At 41.4% G+C, this 22,544-nt stretch overlaps 1 protein-coding gene across 2 annotated transcripts in view; it reads right to left on the reverse strand.

Moving 5' to 3' along the window:
- The window catches only part of TANK (TRAF family member associated NFKB activator), a 123,833-nt gene that overhangs the window by 40,056 nt on the left and 61,233 nt on the right, over nt 1–22,544 (reverse strand). For both annotated transcript variants that reach the window (XM_040357874.1, XM_040357875.1), the window contains exons 6-7: nt 15,974–16,150; nt 13,769–13,830 (exon numbers count right to left, since the gene is read on the reverse strand). In XM_040357874.1, coding sequence (XP_040213808.1) covers nt 13,769–13,830; nt 15,974–16,150 — 239 coding nt within the window. The remainder of the gene's footprint in view (nt 1–13,768; nt 13,831–15,973; nt 16,151–22,544) is intronic.

Raw genomic sequence — 22,544 nt, forward strand, 5'->3', positions numbered from 1 at the left:
ACACTAGATTTGGTAGCACATTCATCCCAGCATGGTGAATTTTCTAGCTATGCTGGGTGCACAGTCTTCTTGTACTTCAATGGCCAGTGTTGTGCCGACGCCCTCCCCCCCCCCCCGAACAGTCTCCACCCCCCAGCTCTCTAAGGCCTTGTTCACGCGTGATTATGAAGAATGAAGCAATTCTCAGTGTTATAGCTATAACACTTATGACATGGTTTTGAAGCATATAAAAAGCATCAAGAATGCTTGTTTTAAATGCCCATGAAAATGTTGTATTTTCAGAGGGAAGTAGGGGAAGTGATGGAGAGGAAATTATCTGCTTTAAGGGGCGATTAGGCTGTGGTGCAATAGCAGGCCTTTTTGTTAATTATTTGCAAGACAGATTCATATACTTTTGATATCTTTCACACTTGGCTTGGTCCAGCACAAAAGAATCATGGAAAGACTGTCAGTCAAAGGTACCGACTCTTGCTGGCACCAACATTTTGGGGACACAAAAAGCTTTGCCACTGGCAATAATGCTCAATGCCTCTGCTTCTGCTTGGCACCGTCAGTATTGCTGGCTGATGCTTTTGCCACACAGAAGCCAATTGTGTTACTTTACCAAATGTGCTGGGGCTGCTCTGTCCTAATTCTCCATTTCCCAGTGCATTCTGGGGTACAGGAAATACTTAAGGGAAGTTACGTCGCACTTCCATCAAAATTATTGGAGGCAGCTGACAAGCAGTAATGCCACATAACAGCGACATGCTGCTTAATTTTTAACACAGCATTACGTTACCACACCTGTGTGTTAGAGCTGCACGATTGTGGCTAAAATGAGAATCACGATTTTTTTGCTTAGAAGATAGATCACGATTCTCTCGCAATTCTCGCGGCGTAACATCTTTCACATTAAAACAAAAAAAATGTGGCCAACTTTACCGTTTCGTTTTTTTTTTCATTGAAATGTATTTTTTACAAAAACATGTATTTGAAAGACCACTGGGCAAATACAGTGCGACATAAAATATTGAAGCAATTGCCATTTTATTCCCTAGGGTCTCTGCTAAAATATATATAATGTTTGGGGGTTCCAAGTAATTTTCTTGCAAAAAAATATTGACCTAAACTTAAGAAACAAGTATCAGAAAAAAAATCTAAGAAGGAAGTCGGTTACAATGTTTCATGATTTTAAAAACTTGGCAGACTGCCCGGATATTTTCCTATGACAGCTGAGTGAGCAATTAAAGTCTCCCCACTTGTATGAAAGAATCGGCAAACTGCATTGGAGATCATCAGGGGAGTTGAATCGAGATCATGATTTTGTAACGATTAATTGTGCAGCTCTACTGTGTGTACTGCATTATGTGGGGTACATTGCAAGAGCAGAAGAGAAGCTCTAGTAGACCGACAAAAAAAAGCTATTTTGACATATGAAGTACGTTTTATCTCAAGGCCAATGAGTCAGATTCCCAGCTAGTGTGGAGATGTTCCAAAAGCTCCATCACCACCATACTAGGAAGCACATGCATATGAGCAGCCCCCCCAAATTGTTCCTTTTTTTACCGACAACTGACCTCTATAGCTCCGCCAACACTTATTCTACAACAGCAGCATGTCTGTGGCCTTTCGCCAGGTGCTAAACTCTCCAATTTGAGATGAAGAGGTTGTGTTGCCTAATAAAACACGCAAAAGACTGGGACCAGATGGCTTCTCAATCTCTCATAAATGCTCCACAGATAATATAGCACCTTATTTGCGCTAGGCTTTTACCGATCTCCATGACCAACATTCTTTTCAACCAAAATCCCTACTAGCCAACATCTCTATGATTCCTAAACCCAACTCCAATGACACCAATTGGTATAACTTCTGATTAATATCCCTAATAAGTGTCAATATTAAACTCCACTACAAAATTCTGGTCATCAGGATAAACCAAGGCAAAGGAGGCCGTATCCACCAAGATTAAGTCACATTTATTGCCATTTGATAGGTTAGTGACAATATACATAAAACGCTCTCCTGGTTGAGGTCTCTATGAGAAGAAACCACTTATGCTCTTTTCACTTGATATACAAAAGGCCTTCAACACTATGTCCTGGCCTTGCCTTTTTTACATATTATAGAAGTGAGACTGTTTCCCCAAGATCTGCCTGTTAATCTAGAACCTTTTTACTCCCCCATGGCATATGTGAAGTATGCAGGCTTTAAATCCCCTTATATCTCTATCAAGCAGGGAACCAGCCAGGGTTGCCCCCTATCTCTACTCATGTTTGCTCTGGATATTGAGCCTTTGGCCCAATTGATATGGGACTCCCCAGACATAATCCAGTCTGTCAATAGCTGCCCACCACTACAAGTTGAGCCACTTTGTGGATGATGTCACCCTGACAATAGCCAACACCCTAATCTCCCAGCCCAATTTACATAAGATGCTAATGCGGTTTGGCTTGCAGGTTAATTCCACAAAATCAAATGCTCTAAATATGCCCCCCCTCAGCTCCACAATCTTCAACAAATCTGTGAATAATAATGGGAACACCACATACTACAGTTTTTGGGCGTTTATTTGATGAGTAATTATTCTACTCTTCTTGAAGCCAGGTATCCTCCCATTAGTCAGGAAACCCAAATCTCACCTGCAGAATTGGGCTATCCACAACCTGTGCTGGTTTGGGCATATAGGTATAATAAATTAGGTAGGTACTTAATTTTTATTGTTGCAATTTAGGGTCTTACAATTACAAATTTCTAAATGTTGCATGAGCTCCATCCAAGGTCAGGTAATGCGTTTCATGTGGAGGGGCTGTAAACATCTAAACATGTTTCAAACCAGACCAAATAGGGGGCTGGGCATCTCAAACTTCTTGAGATATTACCAAGCTGCACAAATTTCTAAACTGAATATTATACCAGCTCTTAAACACTGTTTGGGGTTCAGCAGGAAGTTGCTGGTTGCGCTCTCCTGTCTATTCATAACCTGTTGTGGCTCCACCCTCGGGACCGGAAAACTCTTCTGAACTCGATCACACAGCATTCATTACAGCACTGGGACAGTCAAGTATTCAAGAAGGGTGCTCTACCCCCAAATGCCACTATTGTCTATTATTCACAAAACCCTCCTTCCTGCCTTTGAATCCCCTGGGGTCTTCAAACATTTTTCACTCTTTATTGACCCCTTAGAGGATTTAAACCCTTTGCTGACCTCCAAAAAAAACATTGCTTGCTCTTTTCATAACTATGTTGCCATCTACAGGTTAAACAGAGTTGTGCACATCAACCGTGCGCCTTAAGGGAGATTTTCTAACCCTCACAGCTTTTGAATTTAAATGTAAAAATAGCCCCCACACTGAGGGGCTAGTCACTCTACTTTATGACACATTAAAGGGGTTGTAAAGGATTGTCTTTTATTTTCTAAATTAGTTCCTTTAAGCTAGTGCATTGTTGGTTCACTTACCTTTTTCATTCGATTTCCCTTCTAAATGTTTTTTTTTTCTTTGTTTGAATTTCTCACTTCCGGTTTCTCCTCAGTAAGCTTTCCACCATCATCCGAGCAGTGGAAAGTCATTTAGAACAGCTTACTGAGAAGGAACAGGAATTGAGAAATTCAGACAAAGAAAACAAAGAAAAAAATATTTAGAAAGGAAATTGAAGGAAAAGGTAAGTGAACCAACAATGCACTAGCTTAAAGTCACCTATTTAGAAAATAAAAAACAAACCTTTACAACCCCTTTAACCTCTAAACAAACACAAGTAAACTATGTCAGTAAGTGGGAATGAGGTTTACAGTTGTCTATTGACCATAAGCCCTGGGACCAAAGCTACCACAAAAATCTTGCATTCGTACTCATAATGCAACTGCAGGTGAACCCAACTACAAAAGTACTGCTTCATTGGTCCCTACTAGACTATCACATATTAACCCTAATGGATCTTTGCATTGCTTATGTGGCTGTTCAGAGGCCAGCTCTTTTTTTTACACGTGGTGGACTTGCCTGGTGGTACAGCGGCTCTGGCAACAAGTATATGGCACGTTACATACCCTTTTTTGCAGAGAATTGCCAATGAGCTTCTTGAAGCACTTCTCAATCGGAAACCCAATCCCAATTTACTCTCTTGACCCACATCCTTACAGCTAAGAAACGAAAAATAGCGAATGCCTAGCTCTCAAAACACATCTGTGTCTGAGGTTCTTTGGACTTAATGAGAAGTTGACAGCTAGGCTTCAGGGCAGTATGTTTATGTTTTTGCGAGTCTGGGAACCATGGAATACCAACTACTTTCCATGAAAATTCCATTGCCGACTTTTGTATCTAAAGCAACCACCACTTTTGTGTACTCAGATCGGAGCGCATTGTTGCCACCCCCAGCTGACTCTACCTCCCCTTCTCCTGCCCAATACCACTCTGCCTCTTCTTCTGACTGTTTACTCTTTTTGTTTCATATTGATTTGTGGACAATATGCAGAACTTCTAAGGATTCAACTGATATTTCTGTGTTATATACTGGATGTTCTAATCTTCCCAAAAAAATGTGTTGTCCGTTTTGCTAAACATAGTCTATGTGTGAATTATTACTTGCGCAAGCAAACAAAATGTAATCAAAACTTTGCAAAACTCTATGCATTTTCTTTTGCTTTATTTGCTCTTTAACCTTCAATACAAAAATTTACTGAATAAAAAAGGTTTTCTAAAAAAAAAATGTAATTACTGCCTCCCTGCTGGTTTTTACACCTGTAGATTTGTCTACAGCAAAATAAAAATGTGTGTACATGCTCTAAAGATACAAGTGAAAGGGAATTAGCAGTTACTCCTATATGCCAAGGCTTAGTCTGGGGTTTCAATCAAAGAGAGCTGCAAAGCACGTAAAATCTGCTGTACTGCCTCTTTAGAGAACCCATGGTGCTGTGGGAATCCTTTGCTATGTTTAAATGTTCAAAATACACACACGTTTTAAATATTATACACACACACACAAAATATATAATTGATTAAAAACCATTATAAATTTTAATTAACTACTTTTTGGGGAAGCAAGTCACTTCCGTGTCTGCACTTATAGACCCAGGATAAATTAAGCTCCCTGCTTCATTCCTCGTGTGGATCTGTGCTATCTTCTGATGCTTCTTAAATATTGTCCTCCACAAGCCATCGGGAAACCAGCTTTGACATAAGGAAGAAAAGTCTTTCCTCTACTAAGATGTCCAAATTCACACAGATGCACAGATTCTACAATACTGGTTCTCATTAACAGAGCCTGGCACTTCATGTTGTAAATTATACTTCCTCAACAGCTGTAGGAATACAGATTGCTTATTACCGATATACACACACCTGCATAAGAATGTACAGGGATGCGAGTAGATTAATAATTATGAGCGAATATTGGAAGCAGAGTGAGCAATAGCAGATAAAAATACTTAATATTAATGTTATAAATGGTAAAAAATTGTGCTAATGATATTGATTTCATGTGAATAACAATGAATATAGGAAGATAGGCCCTGTGTTAGTGGGTACTAATTACAGATGACATGATTGCTAATAAATGCTTGTAAATACAACCAGCATATGCTGTGAACTGTTAGAAAAATAGAGTAACGTGCTAATAAATGCTTACAAAAGCAAAGAATTACACTTAACTAATACTAGTGAATGGTAATGAAAACTAATAAGAAACATTTTTTTTAAGTAATAACGGCCATAAGAAAGAACACTGTGGGCTAATTAGTGTTACTGGTGGCTGGTTAGTGCCAAACACATATTACCCAGGAAGGCTAATTATAGAATATGGAAATAAGCTATACTAAGAAAGGAGGGACAGCCAACGCTGATGTGTGTTAACATGTGCAGTTTTATCAACAAAGAACGGGATTGCTAAGGAGAAAGTCTGCATGTTAATGATTCAGAATTCTCGGGATGGTGGATAATTAAATGGGAAAGTCGAATGGTTTTTGGCCGATTGTATTCTAAAACTCATCCCTGGGTTTTAAAAAAAAAAGTCCTTCCTTTCCCACACTATTCATCCTTCGCTAATCACAACTTTTTTTTTTAAATAAAAACATCAATATTTGACAAAAACTGACAGCTCTTTTCAGTCTTCCTTTTTATTTAAAATGTAGGGGGGGGGGGGGGGGGTCTTTTTTTTTTTTAAAGACATATTAGATAGGTGCAGGTGGTAGTGGGGAGGGGGGGCAGGATTATTATTTTTTCCCAGAGGTTGGCTTTCATTTTTTGAAATGTACAAGTTTATACCCAGATTTTTTTTTTTTATATCCGTTATACATACAATACACAGTTTATTTCTACTGTTTGAAAAGTTGTTGTGGTGTTTTTTTTAATAAGGATAACCTCTGTGTAACTGACTAAACCAAAAAGTTTCATCCATGCTAGGAGAGAGGAAGAGCGTGTGATCTTAATCTGAGACTTTCAGAAGTCTGTTAGTTGGGCTGGGTTTTCTAAAAAAGGGGAAACAGCAGAAGATGCTTGCTTTCAGGCTCTCTCTATCCAACTGAAAGGTTTACTGCAGTCAGCTATACATAGCTCTGACTCAGTTACTTACTAAGTTACTTCCCTTAAACAGAAGAAGGATTATGCCCTGTACACACGATCGGATATCAGATGGATTTTTTCGTTTAATATCCAATGAAGCTGACTTTCATCAGTCTTGCATACACACCATCAGTCAAAAATCTGACCGTGTCCAATGCGGTGACCTAAAACACTACGACGTGCTGAGAAAAATGAAGTTCAATGCTTCCGAGCATGCGTCGACTTGATTCTGACCATGCATGTTTTTTTCCGATGAAGTTCCACACAGACGATCGTTTTACTCTATCAGTTTTTTATCCATAGGAAAACTTTAAAACATGTTCTATTTTTTTTCGCCGATGGAAAACAAACCGATGGGGCCCACACACGATCGGTTTGTCCGATGAAAACGGTCAATTTAATCAGACAAACCGACTGTGTGTACAGGGCTTTAGCGTGTCCCGTACCACCAGCTCTTCACTTGGGTGCCATTTTTCCATAGTACATATGGTTATGTGAGAGCCACAAATTCCCTGATGGGACAGGGTGGTCGGCACTTTTTAGTATTGCGACATCCTGATCACAAAAGGGTGGACTACATGGGAGCCTTACTAAAGGTTGACGGAGTGTTTTAAACCACAGTTCTGGCGCATGCTGCAGCAACAGTAGAGAACAATGGTGGGTGGCTAAAATGTTATCTTCCCATTTGATAAAATATTTACCAGAAAAAAGGACTCTGTCCTAAATGCGTAACTCTTTGCAAGTGTGAAGTATAGCAGTATCTTCTCAAAAAAATGAATGGTCAGTCTATTTTTTTAAAACTTCTAATTTTGTAGTTTTTATATAGTGTGTCTGGTGTGAACACTCTGCAGAGTAAACCAGATCCCACCCCTCCTCAACCACACCAAGAGCAGCTCTTGTGTGAATGAAGTCTGCAGACAGTAGTCTTTACTCATAGGAAAAAAAAAATATTGTTATATTTTATGTTTAGGGTTTGTATGCAGATTAGATACCTACCCTTTGATCTACCCATAATGCCTGTTACACAAAAACTTACAAGTGTTAAAATAAATAATTATATTTAACCCCTTTATTCACCCTTCGATAACTTGCCTGTCTTAAAGCAGAGTTGAAGTCTCCTGTGGAATAAATAAAAGTCAGTAGCAGGGAAAAGAACATCTGCTTTGATCGCCTAAGCGGAGTGGGAGAGGGGTACCTGTCATGATCGGGTACTTAATTGTTCAAGAGGAGTGGGGAACAAGCCCTTAAAGCAGAACTTCCAAAGGGGTCAATCCTCTGCATTGTGTAAAAAGGCTGTGCGATTCTGTCTTCTCTGATCCTCCCATTCTTTTACCATCACCAATCCATCTCCCGATAAGGCAGAGCCTTTGGAGTCACTCTGTACATGCTCAGTTTTGTGTGTATTGCTAGGGAGTTATTTTTTTCCTTGGGAGGGTGCATGTGATCAGTATAGGGCCAATCAGAAATGTCCAGACAGAGAGCCAGAGGTCCTGCAGCCTCATAGGACGGTCAGAGTAGAACAAAAACTCCCCCTACAAGCTTTAACCAGTGCTTGGCCAGACACTGATAAAGGTCACAAGACTGCTATATACTGCTGATGAGAAAAGGTATTTATCAGTTTATATTTACTAAAATAATTGCATTTGCACGTTCTGTGTACTGTGGGAGACCAGATATAGTGAATCCTGGGTTTAGTAAAACTTTATGGGGCAGATCCTCGTACAATTGCATGGGCGTAGCGTATGTGAGATACGCTACGCCGCTGTAACTTACCTTTTAAAGATTTGAATCCAGAAAGAATTCGCGCCGTAAGTTACGGCGGCGTAGTGTATCTCTCGCGGCGTAACGGCGCCTAATTCAAATCGGCGAGTAGGGGGCGTGTTTCATTTAAATGAAGCGCGTCCCCGCGCCGAACGAACTGCGCCGTCCCTAAATTTCCTGCCGTGCATTGCGCTAAATAACGTCGCAAGGACGTCATTGTTTTGACGTGGACGTAAATTACGTCCAGCCCCATTCACGGACGACTTACGCAAACAAAATAAAATATTTTCAAATTCGACGCGAGAACGACGGCCATACTTAACATTGCATACGCCACCAAACAGCAGCTTTAACTATACGCCGAAAAAATCCGAATGGAAATGGCGTAAAAGAATGCGACGGCCGCTCGTACGTTCGTGGATTGTCAGAAATAGCCAATTTGCATACTCGACGCGGAATACGACGGGAACGCCACCCAGCAGACGCCGAAGAATTGCATCTAAGATCCGAAGGCGTACAAAGACGTACGCCTGTCGGATCTAACCCAGATGCAGTCGTATCTTGTTTCGAGGATTCAAAACAAAGTTACGACGCGGGAAATTTAAAAAGTACACCGGCGTATCAGTAGATACGCCGGCGTACTTTCTTTGTGGATCTGCCCCCTTATGTACTACTGCACTTTTTTTTACTTTTTGCTAATCTGTATTTTTTTGCCATTCATATATAAACATTTTTATGGTTTGTTCGTGTTTTTTTTTGTTGTCACATTATTAACCTGTTATAAATTAAAAAAAGAATATAAATAAAAAAATTAGAGCATGCATGCACTATAATTAAACCACACAAATCGAACCTTGCCCACATACTAAGCACACAGCATCACCCCTGTTCAATTTTTCCCTAGATCACAAAGGGGCGATCCTAAATATAACCAAGGATAAGTCTGTACCACTGCATGCTTGCAACACATTTGGATGCCTGTTTACACAGTAAGAATAGTACAGAGACACTTTAAATCTGAAGATGTTTTGGGGCTTACAGCAAACATAATATGAAGTTGGAATGACAGGCAACATATCATCATTTAAAGCAAACTGACAGATTTTAGAACAGCTGTTAAAACTGCCCTGTGTAAATATTCAGAAGATGTAAATGCTCCCCACTCCAAACCTAAATGAAAAAAAAAAGAAAACCCCAGAAGCAATGCAGGATATAAGACAGCAAGATGAGCAATGTAAATCCTCTGTTTCAGACTCTGTGGTAACTTCTGATGCAAATTTGTGCTAATTAGCAAATTGTTTTGGTTTTAAATGTATATTTATTGGTGTTTAAGTATACGAATTGAGCTATAAACACAAAGTATTTTTTACAAATGTAAATGTTACAAATACTACCTAAATGGTGAACTTTTATACAGGTGAAACTCCAAAAATTAGAATATCGTGCAAACGTTCATTTATTTCACTGATGCAACTTAAAAGATGAAACTAATATATGAGAGAGACTCATTACATGCAAAGCAAGATAGTTCAAGTCGTGATTTGTTATCATTTTGATGATTATGACTTACAGCTCATGAAAACCCAAAATCCACAATCTCAGAAAATTAGAATATTGTGAAAAGGTGCAATATTTTAGACTCAAAGGGGCAGATCCACAGAGAGAGTACGCCGGCGTATCTGATGATACGCCGGCGTACTTTTAAATTTCCCGCGTCGTATCTTTAGTTTGAATCCTCAAACCAAGATACGACGGCATCTGGGTTAAATCCGACAGGCGTACGCCTTCGGATCTTAGATGCAATACTTCGGTGTCCGCTGGGTGGAGTTTGAGTAGTTTTCTGCATCGGGTATGCAAATTAGCTATTTCCGACGATCCACGAACGTACGCGCGGCCGTCGCATTCTTTTACGTCGTCTCTAGTCGGCTTTTTCCAGCGTATAGTTAAAGCTGGTGTTTTGCGGCGTATAGTTAGACTTGCCATGTTAAGTATAGCCGTCGTTCCCGCATTTAATTAGAATTTTTTTTTTGGCGTAAGTCGTCCGTGAAACGGGATGGACGTAATTCACGTCTATGTTAAAAAAAATGATGTCCTAGCGACGTCATTTAGCGCAATGCACGGCGGGAAATTTAGGGACGGCGCATGCGCAGTTCATTCGGCGCGGGGACGTGCTTCATTTAAATGAAACACACCCCCTAATCGCCGATTTGAATTCCGCCGCCAGAGATAGACTACGCCGCCGTAACTTACGGCTCAAAATCTTTAAGGATTCAAACAGAACACAAGTTACAGCGGCGTAGCGTATCTCTGATACGCTGCGCCGGGGCAGATCTTTGTGGATCTGCCCCAAAGTGTCCCACTCTAATCAAGCCATAACACCTGCAAAGGGTTCCTCTCAGTCTGGTACAGTAGGAATCACAATCATGGGAAAGACTGCTGACCTGACAGTTGTGCAGAAAACCATCATTGACACCCTCCATAAGGAGAGAAAGCCACAAAAGGTAATTGCAAAATAAGTTGGATGTTCCCAAAGTGCTGTATCAAAGCACATTAATAGAAAGTTATGTGGAAGGGAAAAGTGTGGTAGAAAAAGGTGCACAAGCGGCAGGGATGACCGCAGCCTGGAGAAAATGGTCAGGAAAAGGTCATTCAAAAGTGTTGGGGACTTTCACAAGAAGTGGACTGAGGCTGGAGTCAGTGCATCAAGAGCCCCCACACAGATGGATCCTGGACATGGGCTTTAAATGTCATATTCCTCTTGTCAAGCCACTCCTGTACAACGAACAATATCAGAAGCGACTTACCTGGGCTAAAGAAAAACAGACCTGGTCTGTTGCTCAGTGGTCCAAAGTCCTCTTTTCTGATAGGAGCAAATTTTGCATCTCATTTGGAAACCAAGGAGCCGGAGTATGGAGGAAGAATGGAGAGGCACACACTGCAAGATGCTTGAAGTCCAGTGTGAAGTTTCCACAGTCTGTGTTGATTTGGGGAGCCGTGTCATCTGCTGGTGTTGGTCTACTGTGCTTCATTAAGTCTGGGGTCATTGCAGCCGTCTACTAGGAGATTTTGGAGCACTTCATGCTTCCTTCCGCAGATGAGCTCTATGGGGATGGTGACTTTATTTTCCAGCAGGGCTTGGCACCTGCCCACACTGCCAAAAGCACCAAAACCTGGTTCAATGACCGTGGGATTACTGTGCTTGATTGGCCAGCAAACTCGCCTGACCTAAACCCCATAGAGAATCTATGGGGCATTGCCAAGAAAAAGATGAGAGATATGCAACCGAACAATGCAGAAGAGCTGAAGGCCGCTATTGAAGCATCCTGGTCTTCCATAACACCTCAGCAGTGCCACAGGCTGATCGCTTCCATGCCACGCCGCATTGAGGCAGTAATTGCTGCAAAAGGGGCCCAAACCAAGTACTGAGTACATATGCATGCTTATACTTTTCAGAGATCCGATATTGTTCTACGTACAATCCTTGTTTTATTGATTGCATGTAATATTCTAATTTTCTGAGATTGTGGATTTGGGGTTTTCATGAGCTGTAAGCCACAATCATCACAATTATGACAAATCACGGCTTGAACTATCTTGCTTTGCATGTAATGAGTCTCTCTCATATATTAGTTTCATCTTTTAAGTTGCATCAGTGAAATAAATGAACGTTCACATGCACAATATTCTAATTTTTCGAGTTTCACCTGTAGTTTGTATTTGATAACTATGTTTGATATCATTTTCTAGTATTTTTTTACAGAAAATTCCACTATATTTATTGGTCATTCCATTGCACTCTGAGCTAATGCTAAATGTTAAAAGTACATCTAAAAGCCAAATGCAGTCTTTGAGATATAGGAAATTACTATTATTTTTTAATATGTGACCCAGTGGCGTGATTTGCCTTAATTTTCTTCCCAGTAGATGCAACGGGAATTTAGAAGAAATATCTACAGTGAGGGGAAACCCTTCTTCGATTTCACTGGAAAAAATGCTCACATGGAAGATATCCCCTTTTTTCTGTGAGGATAAAAACCTTCTACCCTGTGATAATTGTCACCGGGACAAATAAAAAGCAGTAAAACCTGTGAGAGATGGACATAAGATTGTCAAAAGTATTGGGACGTTTGCCTTTACACGCACATGAACTTTAATGGCATCCCAGTCTTAGTCCGCAGGGTTCAATATTATGTTGGCCCACCCTTTGCAGCTATAACAGCTTCAACTCTTCTGGGAAGGCTGTCCACAAGGTTTAGGAGTGTGTCTATGTGAATGGCAGGCAACCTCAGCTGTGGTGAAACTACAAGTCCCATGAGACATTGCAAGACCTTGACAATCACAGGCATGACTCCTAGAGACAGAGGCATGATGGGATTTGTAGTTTCATCACAGCTGGAATGCCGAGGTTGCCTACCCCTGGTCTATGGGAATGCTTGACTATTCTTTCAGAAGCACATTTTTGAGGGCAGGCACTGATGTTAGAAGAGAAGGCCTGGCTCCGCTCTAATTCATCCCAAAGGTGTTCTATCTCAACCAGATAAGAGTTGAAGAGTTGAAGCCGTTATAGGTTCAAAGGGTGGGCCAACTAAACATTGAACCCTACAGACCAAGACTGGGGTGCCATTAAAGTTCACGTGCGTGTAAAGGCAGGGGCCCCAATACTTTTGGTAATATAGTGCATATCATAAACCGATTGCGCACTGGATTTTTCACCAACTCTCCTAGACATCTTTCCTCCTAGCAGCAGTGTTTTGGCAGAAAGAAAGCTTGACGACTGCAAACTCGTGTAATGCGTTTCGGCGCTTCAAACACTTAGGCGATAATTCATTTAAATTACCAAAATAATTTATTCTGGCCACTAAAACAAAATAATGCTCAAGCGCTAAATGAACCTAGCTTTTAGGTGGCACACTGGCAGCAATTGATGGTTACAGTAGTGGCAATTGATGGGCACAGTGGCTACAAGTGATGGGCACAGTGGCTGCAATTGATGAGCACAGTGGCTGCAATTGATGAGCACAGTGGCTGCAATTGATGGTTTTTGTGTTCAGTTTGTTTGCTCCCCCCACCCAAAGAAAATCATTTTTTGGAGCACCAGCCGCCACTGGCGCTGTTGTGAAAGGGGTCCTATGATGTTCTGTGTTCACAGAAGATTCCTCAGTCTGCTGAGGATGGTGATGCTGGATGTCATTCAATCCAGAAGACTAAGGCAAATTTTGTGTGTGTGTGTGTGGGGGGGGCGGGGGGGGGTTGTTACTCTGAGGACAGCTCTGGATTTTAAATAGGTATGGCAGCCTGAGCGATTATTATCATCATTTGTTTTGTTTTTTTAAACAAAGGCTAGATGACTTTTTTTGTTAAATCCAACCAGGAATTGGGCTTTAAACTCTTTCCCTCACTTTCTGTGTCTATTTACATTGCATGTCTGGAAAGAACAACCATCAAAGTCAACAACGTTCGTTTTACTTTACCTTTCATTTTCACTGAAGGCAGAAGCAGCAGGAAGGTCTGGATTCAAGTTTTTACTTCTCATCTCAGAAAAAAAATAAAAACAAAAAGTACACCTTAACAAGCAGGAATAACAAAGCATTTCAGTTCATTCAGTTTTGTGTGTCTATTTCAGGTTCATCCAAGATTGACGGGAGGTGCCGAAAACCATCTATAGAATATGCTGGTTTAAGAACATTGATAATTATGAAGTATAGTCTCCGTCAGACAGGAATAAATGGATGGATATGATCTGACAATAACAAAGAGATGGAAATAGACGATGCAAAGCAACACCAGAAAATCTATTGCAGTGTTATACCGCCTCCTAGTGGCCAACCAATGTATAGTTCACAAATGGATGATGGAGGTTTTAACTGGATAGACGGATAGCTGGAGGCTGGCTGGTTGTAATGAGAAAGATTAGAATTGGTTCTCACCTCCTCTATTGAAGATTATTAGAGCAGCCGATGTCTCAAACAATCAGATCACATTTAAAAATTGCAAAATGGGAGGTAGTACCCTACTGGATGTGATAAGCATGCAAAAGAATAAAATAAAAAATAATGCCAGTAACTTACAGGCCTGTGAGCTTATATAAAGAGAACCTGTAGTGTTCAAAAATGATAGCATCATGAATAGGAGATCGGTATAGAACGATTTGATTATATCACACACACCTGTATCCAGATCATCCCATTCCATCCCATCTGGGTTCATCCTTTTCCACCTTTACCAAATTGATTGAGGGCCTGTTCACACCAGTGGCAGTATTATACTGTGTTGTGATAGGAGCAGTGCCAATGCAGTGTAATGATACAACACGCTGTTTACCGTTTCTTAATTTAAAATCTTTCAATATGACAATTTTGTTTATCTTTATGAACTCCAGCGTGTTATGATGAGGTGTAGTGAGTCGTGATAAATTGCTGTGTCTATGCATTAGGTAAGCCTGCCCAAGGCAGCCTATTGCATATGGTGTGAATTCGCTCTAATGGAGACTGAAAAATGCAGATGGATGGTATGATTTTTCGTAAATCTAAAACCCTTGAGTATCTAGACAACTGGAGTATCATACTGGGATCAGATTTAATTAAACATTGCAAGTATATAAAATGTGATTGTTAGGAAGGCCTGGATCACAGTCTCCGCTCTAATTCATCCCAAAAAGTTTCTATAAAGTTGAGGTCCGGACTCCATCAAGTTCCTTCTCCTCTCTGCTCCTCCCATGACCTTCTGCTCTCTAGCTCCCTTGTCTCTTCCTCCAATGCTCGTCTCAAGGACTTCAGAGCCTCTCCCATCCCCTGGAACTTATTACACCAATCCAGGGCCGCCATCAGGAATTTTGGGGCCCCTTACACAGCTTCAGGCATGGGCCTCCTGGAGCAGGGGGGGGGGCTGCTGCCTGAAATTGAGGAGCGGGGGCTGCCGCATATTGAGAAGTGGGGGGGGGGCTTTACAAAAAAAAAGAAGAAATAGAGAAAAATATATATATAAAATCAATTATAAAAAAAGGGGGGTAGCCATCCGGGGCCCTAGGGACCTCTGGGCCCTTTAATAAAAATAACATATAAAAACATTTATAAAAAATACATTAAAAAAAAAGGGGGGTTGCCATCCGGGACTCTGGGCCTTTTAATAAAACTAAATAAACAAAAATAAAAAAATAAACATTTATAAAAAATAAAATAAAAAAAAGGGGGGTTGCCACATGGGGCCCTCTGAGCCCTTTAATAAAAAAAATTCTGTCCGTTTTCATCAGATCGCTCCATAGGAATCAGCGGCGCTGCACAAGCCCCTCCCTGCTCAGTGAGCAGACAGGAGCTTGTCATCCGCCAGCTCAGCGGAGATCTACGGACTGATCTCCCGCTGAGTTGGCGGGAGCAGGCGGAGTCCACGCATTTTTTTATTTATTTTTTAAAACAGTGTAAAAATTTATAAAATAAATTAATTAAAATAAATAAGAAAACAAAAACGTATTTTTTAAAGCGCCCCGTCCCGATGAGCTCGCACACAGAAGCGAACGCATATGTGAGTAGCGACCGCATATGAAAACGGTGTTCAAACCGCACAAGTGAGGTATTGAATTCTGGTTATTGAATTACGATACATTTTTGTAATATTACCCTCTCTAAATGAATACTGTTACTGAAGAGTTTCATTTGGCACCTTCACAGGTGCTTCCTTACCTCCATTTCATGTCCATGGACGCTTTTAGAATCTTGCTTTTCTCGCCTCTCATTGGCTTCTTTCAAAAGGGTTTTTAAATGCTGAACTTCTTCATTTTTACTGGAAAGGGCAGATAATAGCTTGTCCCGTTCACCTTCCATTTCCAAAAACCGGAGATTCTCTATGCCAAGCTGCTCCTGTCAGAATATTCAAGGTTTATAATACATTTACTATTGTTACATCCACATATTTTATACATTTCATAAAAGAGATTTTATCTATAAATCTCAATGATGTATGCAGAAAAAAAAAAGAAGGAATAAAGGACCAACACATGACATCAATGTACAATGTATGTTGTGGGGATGCTTTTCTTCAGCAGGGAAACTGGTCAGAGTTGATGGGAAGATGGATGGAGCCAAATACAGGGCAATCTTAGAAGACATTTTTTTAGTCTGCAAAAGACTTGGGACTGGGGCGGAGGTTCACCTTCCAGCAGGACAACGACCATAAACATACAGCCAGAGCTACAATGGAATGGTTTAGATCAGTCATGTCAAAAGTCTGGCCCGCGGGCCAAATGCGCCCCCCCCCCCCGTTGATTTAATAATAATCATGTAATCTGACGAGCGCCGTCAGATTACATGAAGAAAATCTCCTGTTTACTCAGCAGCGTCTGTATTGACAGTCCCGTCTCCTGGGATGCCATTGGACGATTGTTCTGTCTATTATAAGAGGCTGGACTTTGTATTAAAGAGGCCACAGAGTAAACAGGAGATTTTCCTGTTTGTAATCTGTCGGCACTCGTCCCGCCCCCCTCCCTCTGCCCTCCGAGGCTGCAGATGGGCATCGATCAGGCTGCACTGATGGCAATGGTAAGGCACATGTGAGGCTGCGTTTATAGCACATGTGAGGCTGCGTTTATGGCATATGTAAGGCTGCATTCATGGCAATGGCAAGGCTGCATTCATGGCACATGTAAGGCTGCATTCATGGCACATGTAAGGCTGCATTCATGGCACATGTAAGGCTGCATTCATGGCACATGTAAGGCTGCATTCATGGCACATGTAAGGCTGCATTCATGGCACATGTAAGGCTGCATTCATGGCACATGTAAGGCTGCATTGTTTGCAGTGGTGAGGCTGCATTCATGGCAATGGTAAGGCCGTGCGTGTTATATGGCGGTATATCCAAATAATACGCCCAAGCTCATCCTTAGTCCTGAGCAGTGCTCTGGGATTCGTTGGGGCCACTTTAAAATTGCTGTTCACAAACGCTCTCCATCCAATCTGACAGAGCTTGAGATATTTTGCAAAGATGAATGGGCAAACATGTCACTCTCTAGATGTGCAAAGCTGGTAGAGACATCCCCACACTTTTCAGATAATTATTTGTAAAAAATGTTGAAAACCATTTATCATTTTCCTTCCACTTCACAAGTATGTACCACTTTGTGTTGGTCTATCACATAAAATCCCAATAAAAAAACATTTACCATATATACTCGAGTATAAGCCGAGTTTTTCAGCACATTTTTTTGTGCTGAAAATGCCCCCCTCGGCTTATACTCGAGTCACCTTTTTTCGCCTGATCTCCCGAAATTTGGGGACCCGGTAACGGCCGATCGTAGGTCCCCTGGACCCCACATGTAGCCCCATTCTTCCTCTACAAGTGTGCAAAGTTTGTTGTCTGGGGAACCTACGGCTGGGGAGTACTAATTTTTCACCGCTGGGCACCCGCGATCGCTCGTTACAGAGGTCCTGTCAGGGGGAGAAATGCCTGACCGTCTGTTCATACAATGTATGAACAGCGATCAGTCATTTCCCCTAGTCAGTCCACCCTCCCCCTTCAGTTAGAACACACACAGGGAACATAATTAACCCCTTCCTCGCCCCCTAGTGTTAACCCCTGCCAGTGGCATTTTTATAGTAATCAATGCATTTTTATAGCACTGATCGCTATAAAAATGCCAATGGTCCCAAAAATGTGTCCGCCATAAGGTCACAGTACCGATAAAAATCGCTGATCGCCGCCATTACTAGTAAAAAAAATATATTAATATAAATGCCATAAAACTATCCCCTATTTTGTAAACGCTATAACTTTTGCGCAAACCAATCAATAAATGCTTATTTCGATGTTTTTTTTTAACAAAAAATATGAAGAATACGTATCGGCCTAAACTGAGGAAATATATATATATATATATATATATATATATATATATATATATATATATATATATATATATATATATATATATTCTTTTTTTGGGGGGGATATTACAGCAAAAAATAAAAAATATTAATTTTTTTTCAAAATTGTCTCTCTATTTTTTGTTTATAGCGCAAAAACTAAAAAAACGCAGAGGTGATCAAATACCACTAAAATAAAGCTCTATTTGTGGGAAAAAATACGCCAATTTTGTTTGGGAGCCACGTCGCAAGACCACGCAATTGTCAGTTAAAGCGACGCAGTACCGAATCGCAAAAAGTGGCCTGGTCTTTGACCAGCAATATGGTCCGAGGATGAAGTGGTTAAGGGACGGTGTGTTGTGTTAAATACTTAGATTGTACATCAGCACCAGCAATTTCCCTTTTTTTTGTAGCACTAAAGACACTAGTCAATCAGTTTACTTTCTCTACGTCTCCAGTGACCTACTCAGTCATTTTTTGTTAGAGAATCTGTCTTTTTTACTATTATCAATGGTTCAAAACGTATTTGGCGTTTGTCTTACTGTCTTCAGAAACCTGTTTTGCCAAGCTGATTTCCTTTTCGCAGCTTTTGTTTTATTATGTTTAAACTCTTAGATGATGGGCGTTTCTTTGGTTTCATATTTTTGAACTGTAATTTTCTCATTGTTCATGGCTTTTTTTCAAACCACAATAAAGAAGCCCATGTACCTTGTTTTGATCAAATAAAAATCTTGCGAGCAACTATGAATTGATAAACTATCTAGAGCGGGCAGAAAATGACACACTCCCAATATAAAATGTGCAAAAGTGATAATAATACAGAAATACTAAACACCAAATTCTTATTGTGTCAATCATATAAACATGTGCCAGTGTGGAGTTGGATTCAAAATCTTCTTTTTTTTTTATAATTGCTTCTTTTCTTTATTATAACAAATTACAACATATACAAAATAAAGAAACATGAACAATAGGGACAAAAAGAAAAATACAAGAAACATCACCATACCCGTATTTATCGGCGTATAACGCGCACCGGCGTATAACGCGCACCCTAATTTTAGGAGGGAAGTTTTAGGAAAAAAACTTTCAACAGCCCCTTTTATATTCCAAAGCCCCCCTGCACATTGCACATAGATCCCAGCACATTGCACATAGATCCCAGCACATTGCACATAGATTCCAGCACATTACACATAGATTCCAGTAACTAGATTCCAGTAACTATGCAGGGAGCATCTATTTTTTAGGTTAGCCTGAGCCGCTCCGCTCACCCAGCTTCGGCGTCAGCCGATACCCGCTTTCCCGCGCCGAGTTTGAATACTGCGCCGGCATATACCGAGCGCAGTACACTCGCGTATAGTCGGCAATGCTCGGCTACTCTCACGCTCACGTCCTGTACGTCCAGGACGTGAGCGCGAGAGGAGCCGAGCCTGCCCGACTATACACGAGTGTACTGCGCTCGGTATATGCCGGTGCAGTATTCAAACTCGGCGCGGGAAAGCGGGTATCGGCGTATATCGTGCACCCACGATTTTGCCCTGATTTTCAGGGCAAAAAGGTGCGCGGTATACGCCGATAAATACGGTACATAAAAATACATCAAACCAAAAATTACCCCCCTCCTCAAGAGCACCCTCAGATTATTTCTCTTACTCCCCCCCCCCCCTAAATCAAGTCTCCACCTACAAGAGGTAGAGGGAGAGAGAAGAGAGAAGAAAAAAAATTAAATTTAAATCCCCTTTTGAAGAAGGGAGACCAAAAAAGCTCCCTATTTCGTGACTCTTTAAATCCCATCACCTTAGGATACCCCCATACCACACGAAAAGGAGGGACTTAATAACACCCTATAAACAAGAAAGAACTTAATAGTTCTTTATTTTGTGACTGACATCACTTTAAAACCCCACTTCCCATTCTTATAGCTCCATCCAACCAAAATCTTTAATGAGGCAAAAGAAGAGGAAAAGAAGAGGAGAAAAAAAAAGGGGGGGGGAGAACTGCTTCTCCCCTATTTCTTCCCCCTTCCCTCCAACCCTCAGTGCTCTTCATCAAGTGTTAACTCATTTGATTAATTCCCCCTCTCTACTGTGCAAGTAATCTAGATTAACCTCTTGACCACTGGGCACTTAAACCCCCTTCCTCACCAGACCAATTTTCAGCTTTCGGTGCTCTCACAATTTGAATGACAATTACTCAGTCATACAACATTGTGCCCATCTGAAATTTGTGTCCTTTTTTTCCCACAAATAGAGCTTTCTTTTGGTGGTATTTGATCACCTCTGCGATTTTTATTTTTTGCGCTATAAAAAAAAAAAAAAAAAAACACTGAAAATTCTGTAAAAAAAAAAAAAAAAAAAAAAAAATCTTGTTTCTGTCATATTAGCAGGTATTGCGGAGTATTGGGTGGTATTGCGGAGTATTGGGTGGTATTGCAGAGTATGGGGGGGGGGTTATTGCAGAGTATGGGGGGGGTTATTGCAGAGTATGGGGGGGTATTGCAGAGTATGGGGGGTTAATTGCAGAGTATGGGGGGTTAATTGCAGAGTATGGGGGGTTAATTGCAGAGTATGGGGGGTTAAATGCAGAGTATGGGGGGTTAAATGCAGAGTATGGGGGGTTAAATGCAGAGTATGGGGGGTTAAATGCAGAGTATGGGGGTTAATTGCAGAGTATGGGGGATATGGGGGTATTGCAGAGTATGAGGGGTTAATTGCAGAGTATTGCACAGGGAGGGAGGGATGGATCTGTGACTGCATGTGTCACAGATCCATCCCACAGCAGCTGCTGTGCTGCCGCTCTCCCCCCTCTCCTCTCACACTGTACCGATCGGTACAGAGAGGAGAGGGAGGAACCGGCGTCATGACATGACGCCGGTTTGTTTACAAGTGATCGCTCCGTCATTTGATGGAGCGATCACGTGGTAAACCGCCGCTATCAGCGGCGATTTACCGCGATCTGTGATGCGCCAGGTCTTCTAGACCCGGCGCTCACAGATGATTCCGGGAGCGCGCCCCAGGGGGCGCGCGAGTGAAGGATTCTGGGAGGACGTTCCAGGGACGTCGTCCCGGAATAACTCCACCGCGATGTAGCAGTATTTTCGCTATGGCGCGGTGGGGTAGTAGTTAATTAGTGTTGTGAAAAAATGTAAAATAGTAAAGGGAAAAATAAATAAAAAAAAAAAGGAGAAAAGGGGAAGGGGGACCGAAGTCCCTTTTCTTTTCCATATACTAAATCCTCTCTCTCTGGTGCCCCCATGGGGAAAAAAAAATAAGAAACCCAAATAGTCTCACCCTCCCCTCCCCACCCGCCCCTGGGCTTCCCTGCCCCAGGCTAGTCCATCCCTATTTCAGGAGAATAATATATCCATCCCGCCCATACATATTTGAATTTATGCTGTTGGTCCTTGACCGTATGTACCCATCTCTCTGCTTCCATTATCCTCTCTACCTCCTTTTCCATTCCATTATATTAGGGACTCTGAGTTGTTTCCAATATCTAGGTATCAATGCCTTTGCTGCATTTAACAGGTGTGGTGTAACGCTTCTTTTATAAAACTTTATAGATGATGGCATCCCATGAAACAGGAAATGTAATGGAGATTGCTCGATAGGTCTTAATGTCAATTTTTTTTATCCTAGGGGATATCTCATCCCAAAATCTCCTAATCTTGGGACACTGCCAAAATCTTCTTAACGTAACGGTCCAAAAAAAATAACCAGTATTTCAGTGCAATCAAGTGAAGTCTAAATAAAATTCAAAATGTCGGATGTATTGCGTTGGCCCACCCTTTGCAGCTATAACAGCTTCAACTCTTCTGGGAAGGCCGTCCACAAGGTTTAGGAGTGTGTCTATGGGAATGTTTGACCATTCTTCCAGAAGCGCATTTGTGAGGTCAGGCACTGATGTGGACAAGAAGGCCTGGCTCACATTCTTCGCTCCAATTCTTCCCAAAGGTGTTCTATTGAGATGAGGTCAGAACTCTATGCAGGCCAGTCAAGTTCCTCCACCCCAAACTTGCTCATCCATGTCTTTATGGACCTTGCTTTGTGCACTGGTCAAAATCATTTGGTGGAGGAGGGATTATGGTGTGGGGTTGTTTTTCAGGGGTTTGGCTTGGCCCCTTAGTTCCAGTGAAGGGAACTCTTAAGGCGTCAGCATACCAAGACATTTTGGACAATTTCATGTTCCCAACTTTGTAGGAACAGTTTAGGGATGACCCTTTCCTGTTCCAACATAACGGCACACCAGTGCACAAAGCAAATGTGCCATGAAAAAAAAATATTAAAAGCCAGCAGCTACAAATACTGCAGCTGCTGACTTTTAATATTAGGACACTTACCTGTCCTGGAGTCCAGCGCCGTCCGCAGCAGAGGACGAGTGATCGCTCGTC

This window comes from Rana temporaria, chromosome 6 (assembly GCF_905171775.1).
Source record: "Rana temporaria chromosome 6, aRanTem1.1, whole genome shotgun sequence".
Classification (NCBI taxonomy): domain Eukaryota; kingdom Metazoa; phylum Chordata; class Amphibia; order Anura; family Ranidae; genus Rana; species Rana temporaria.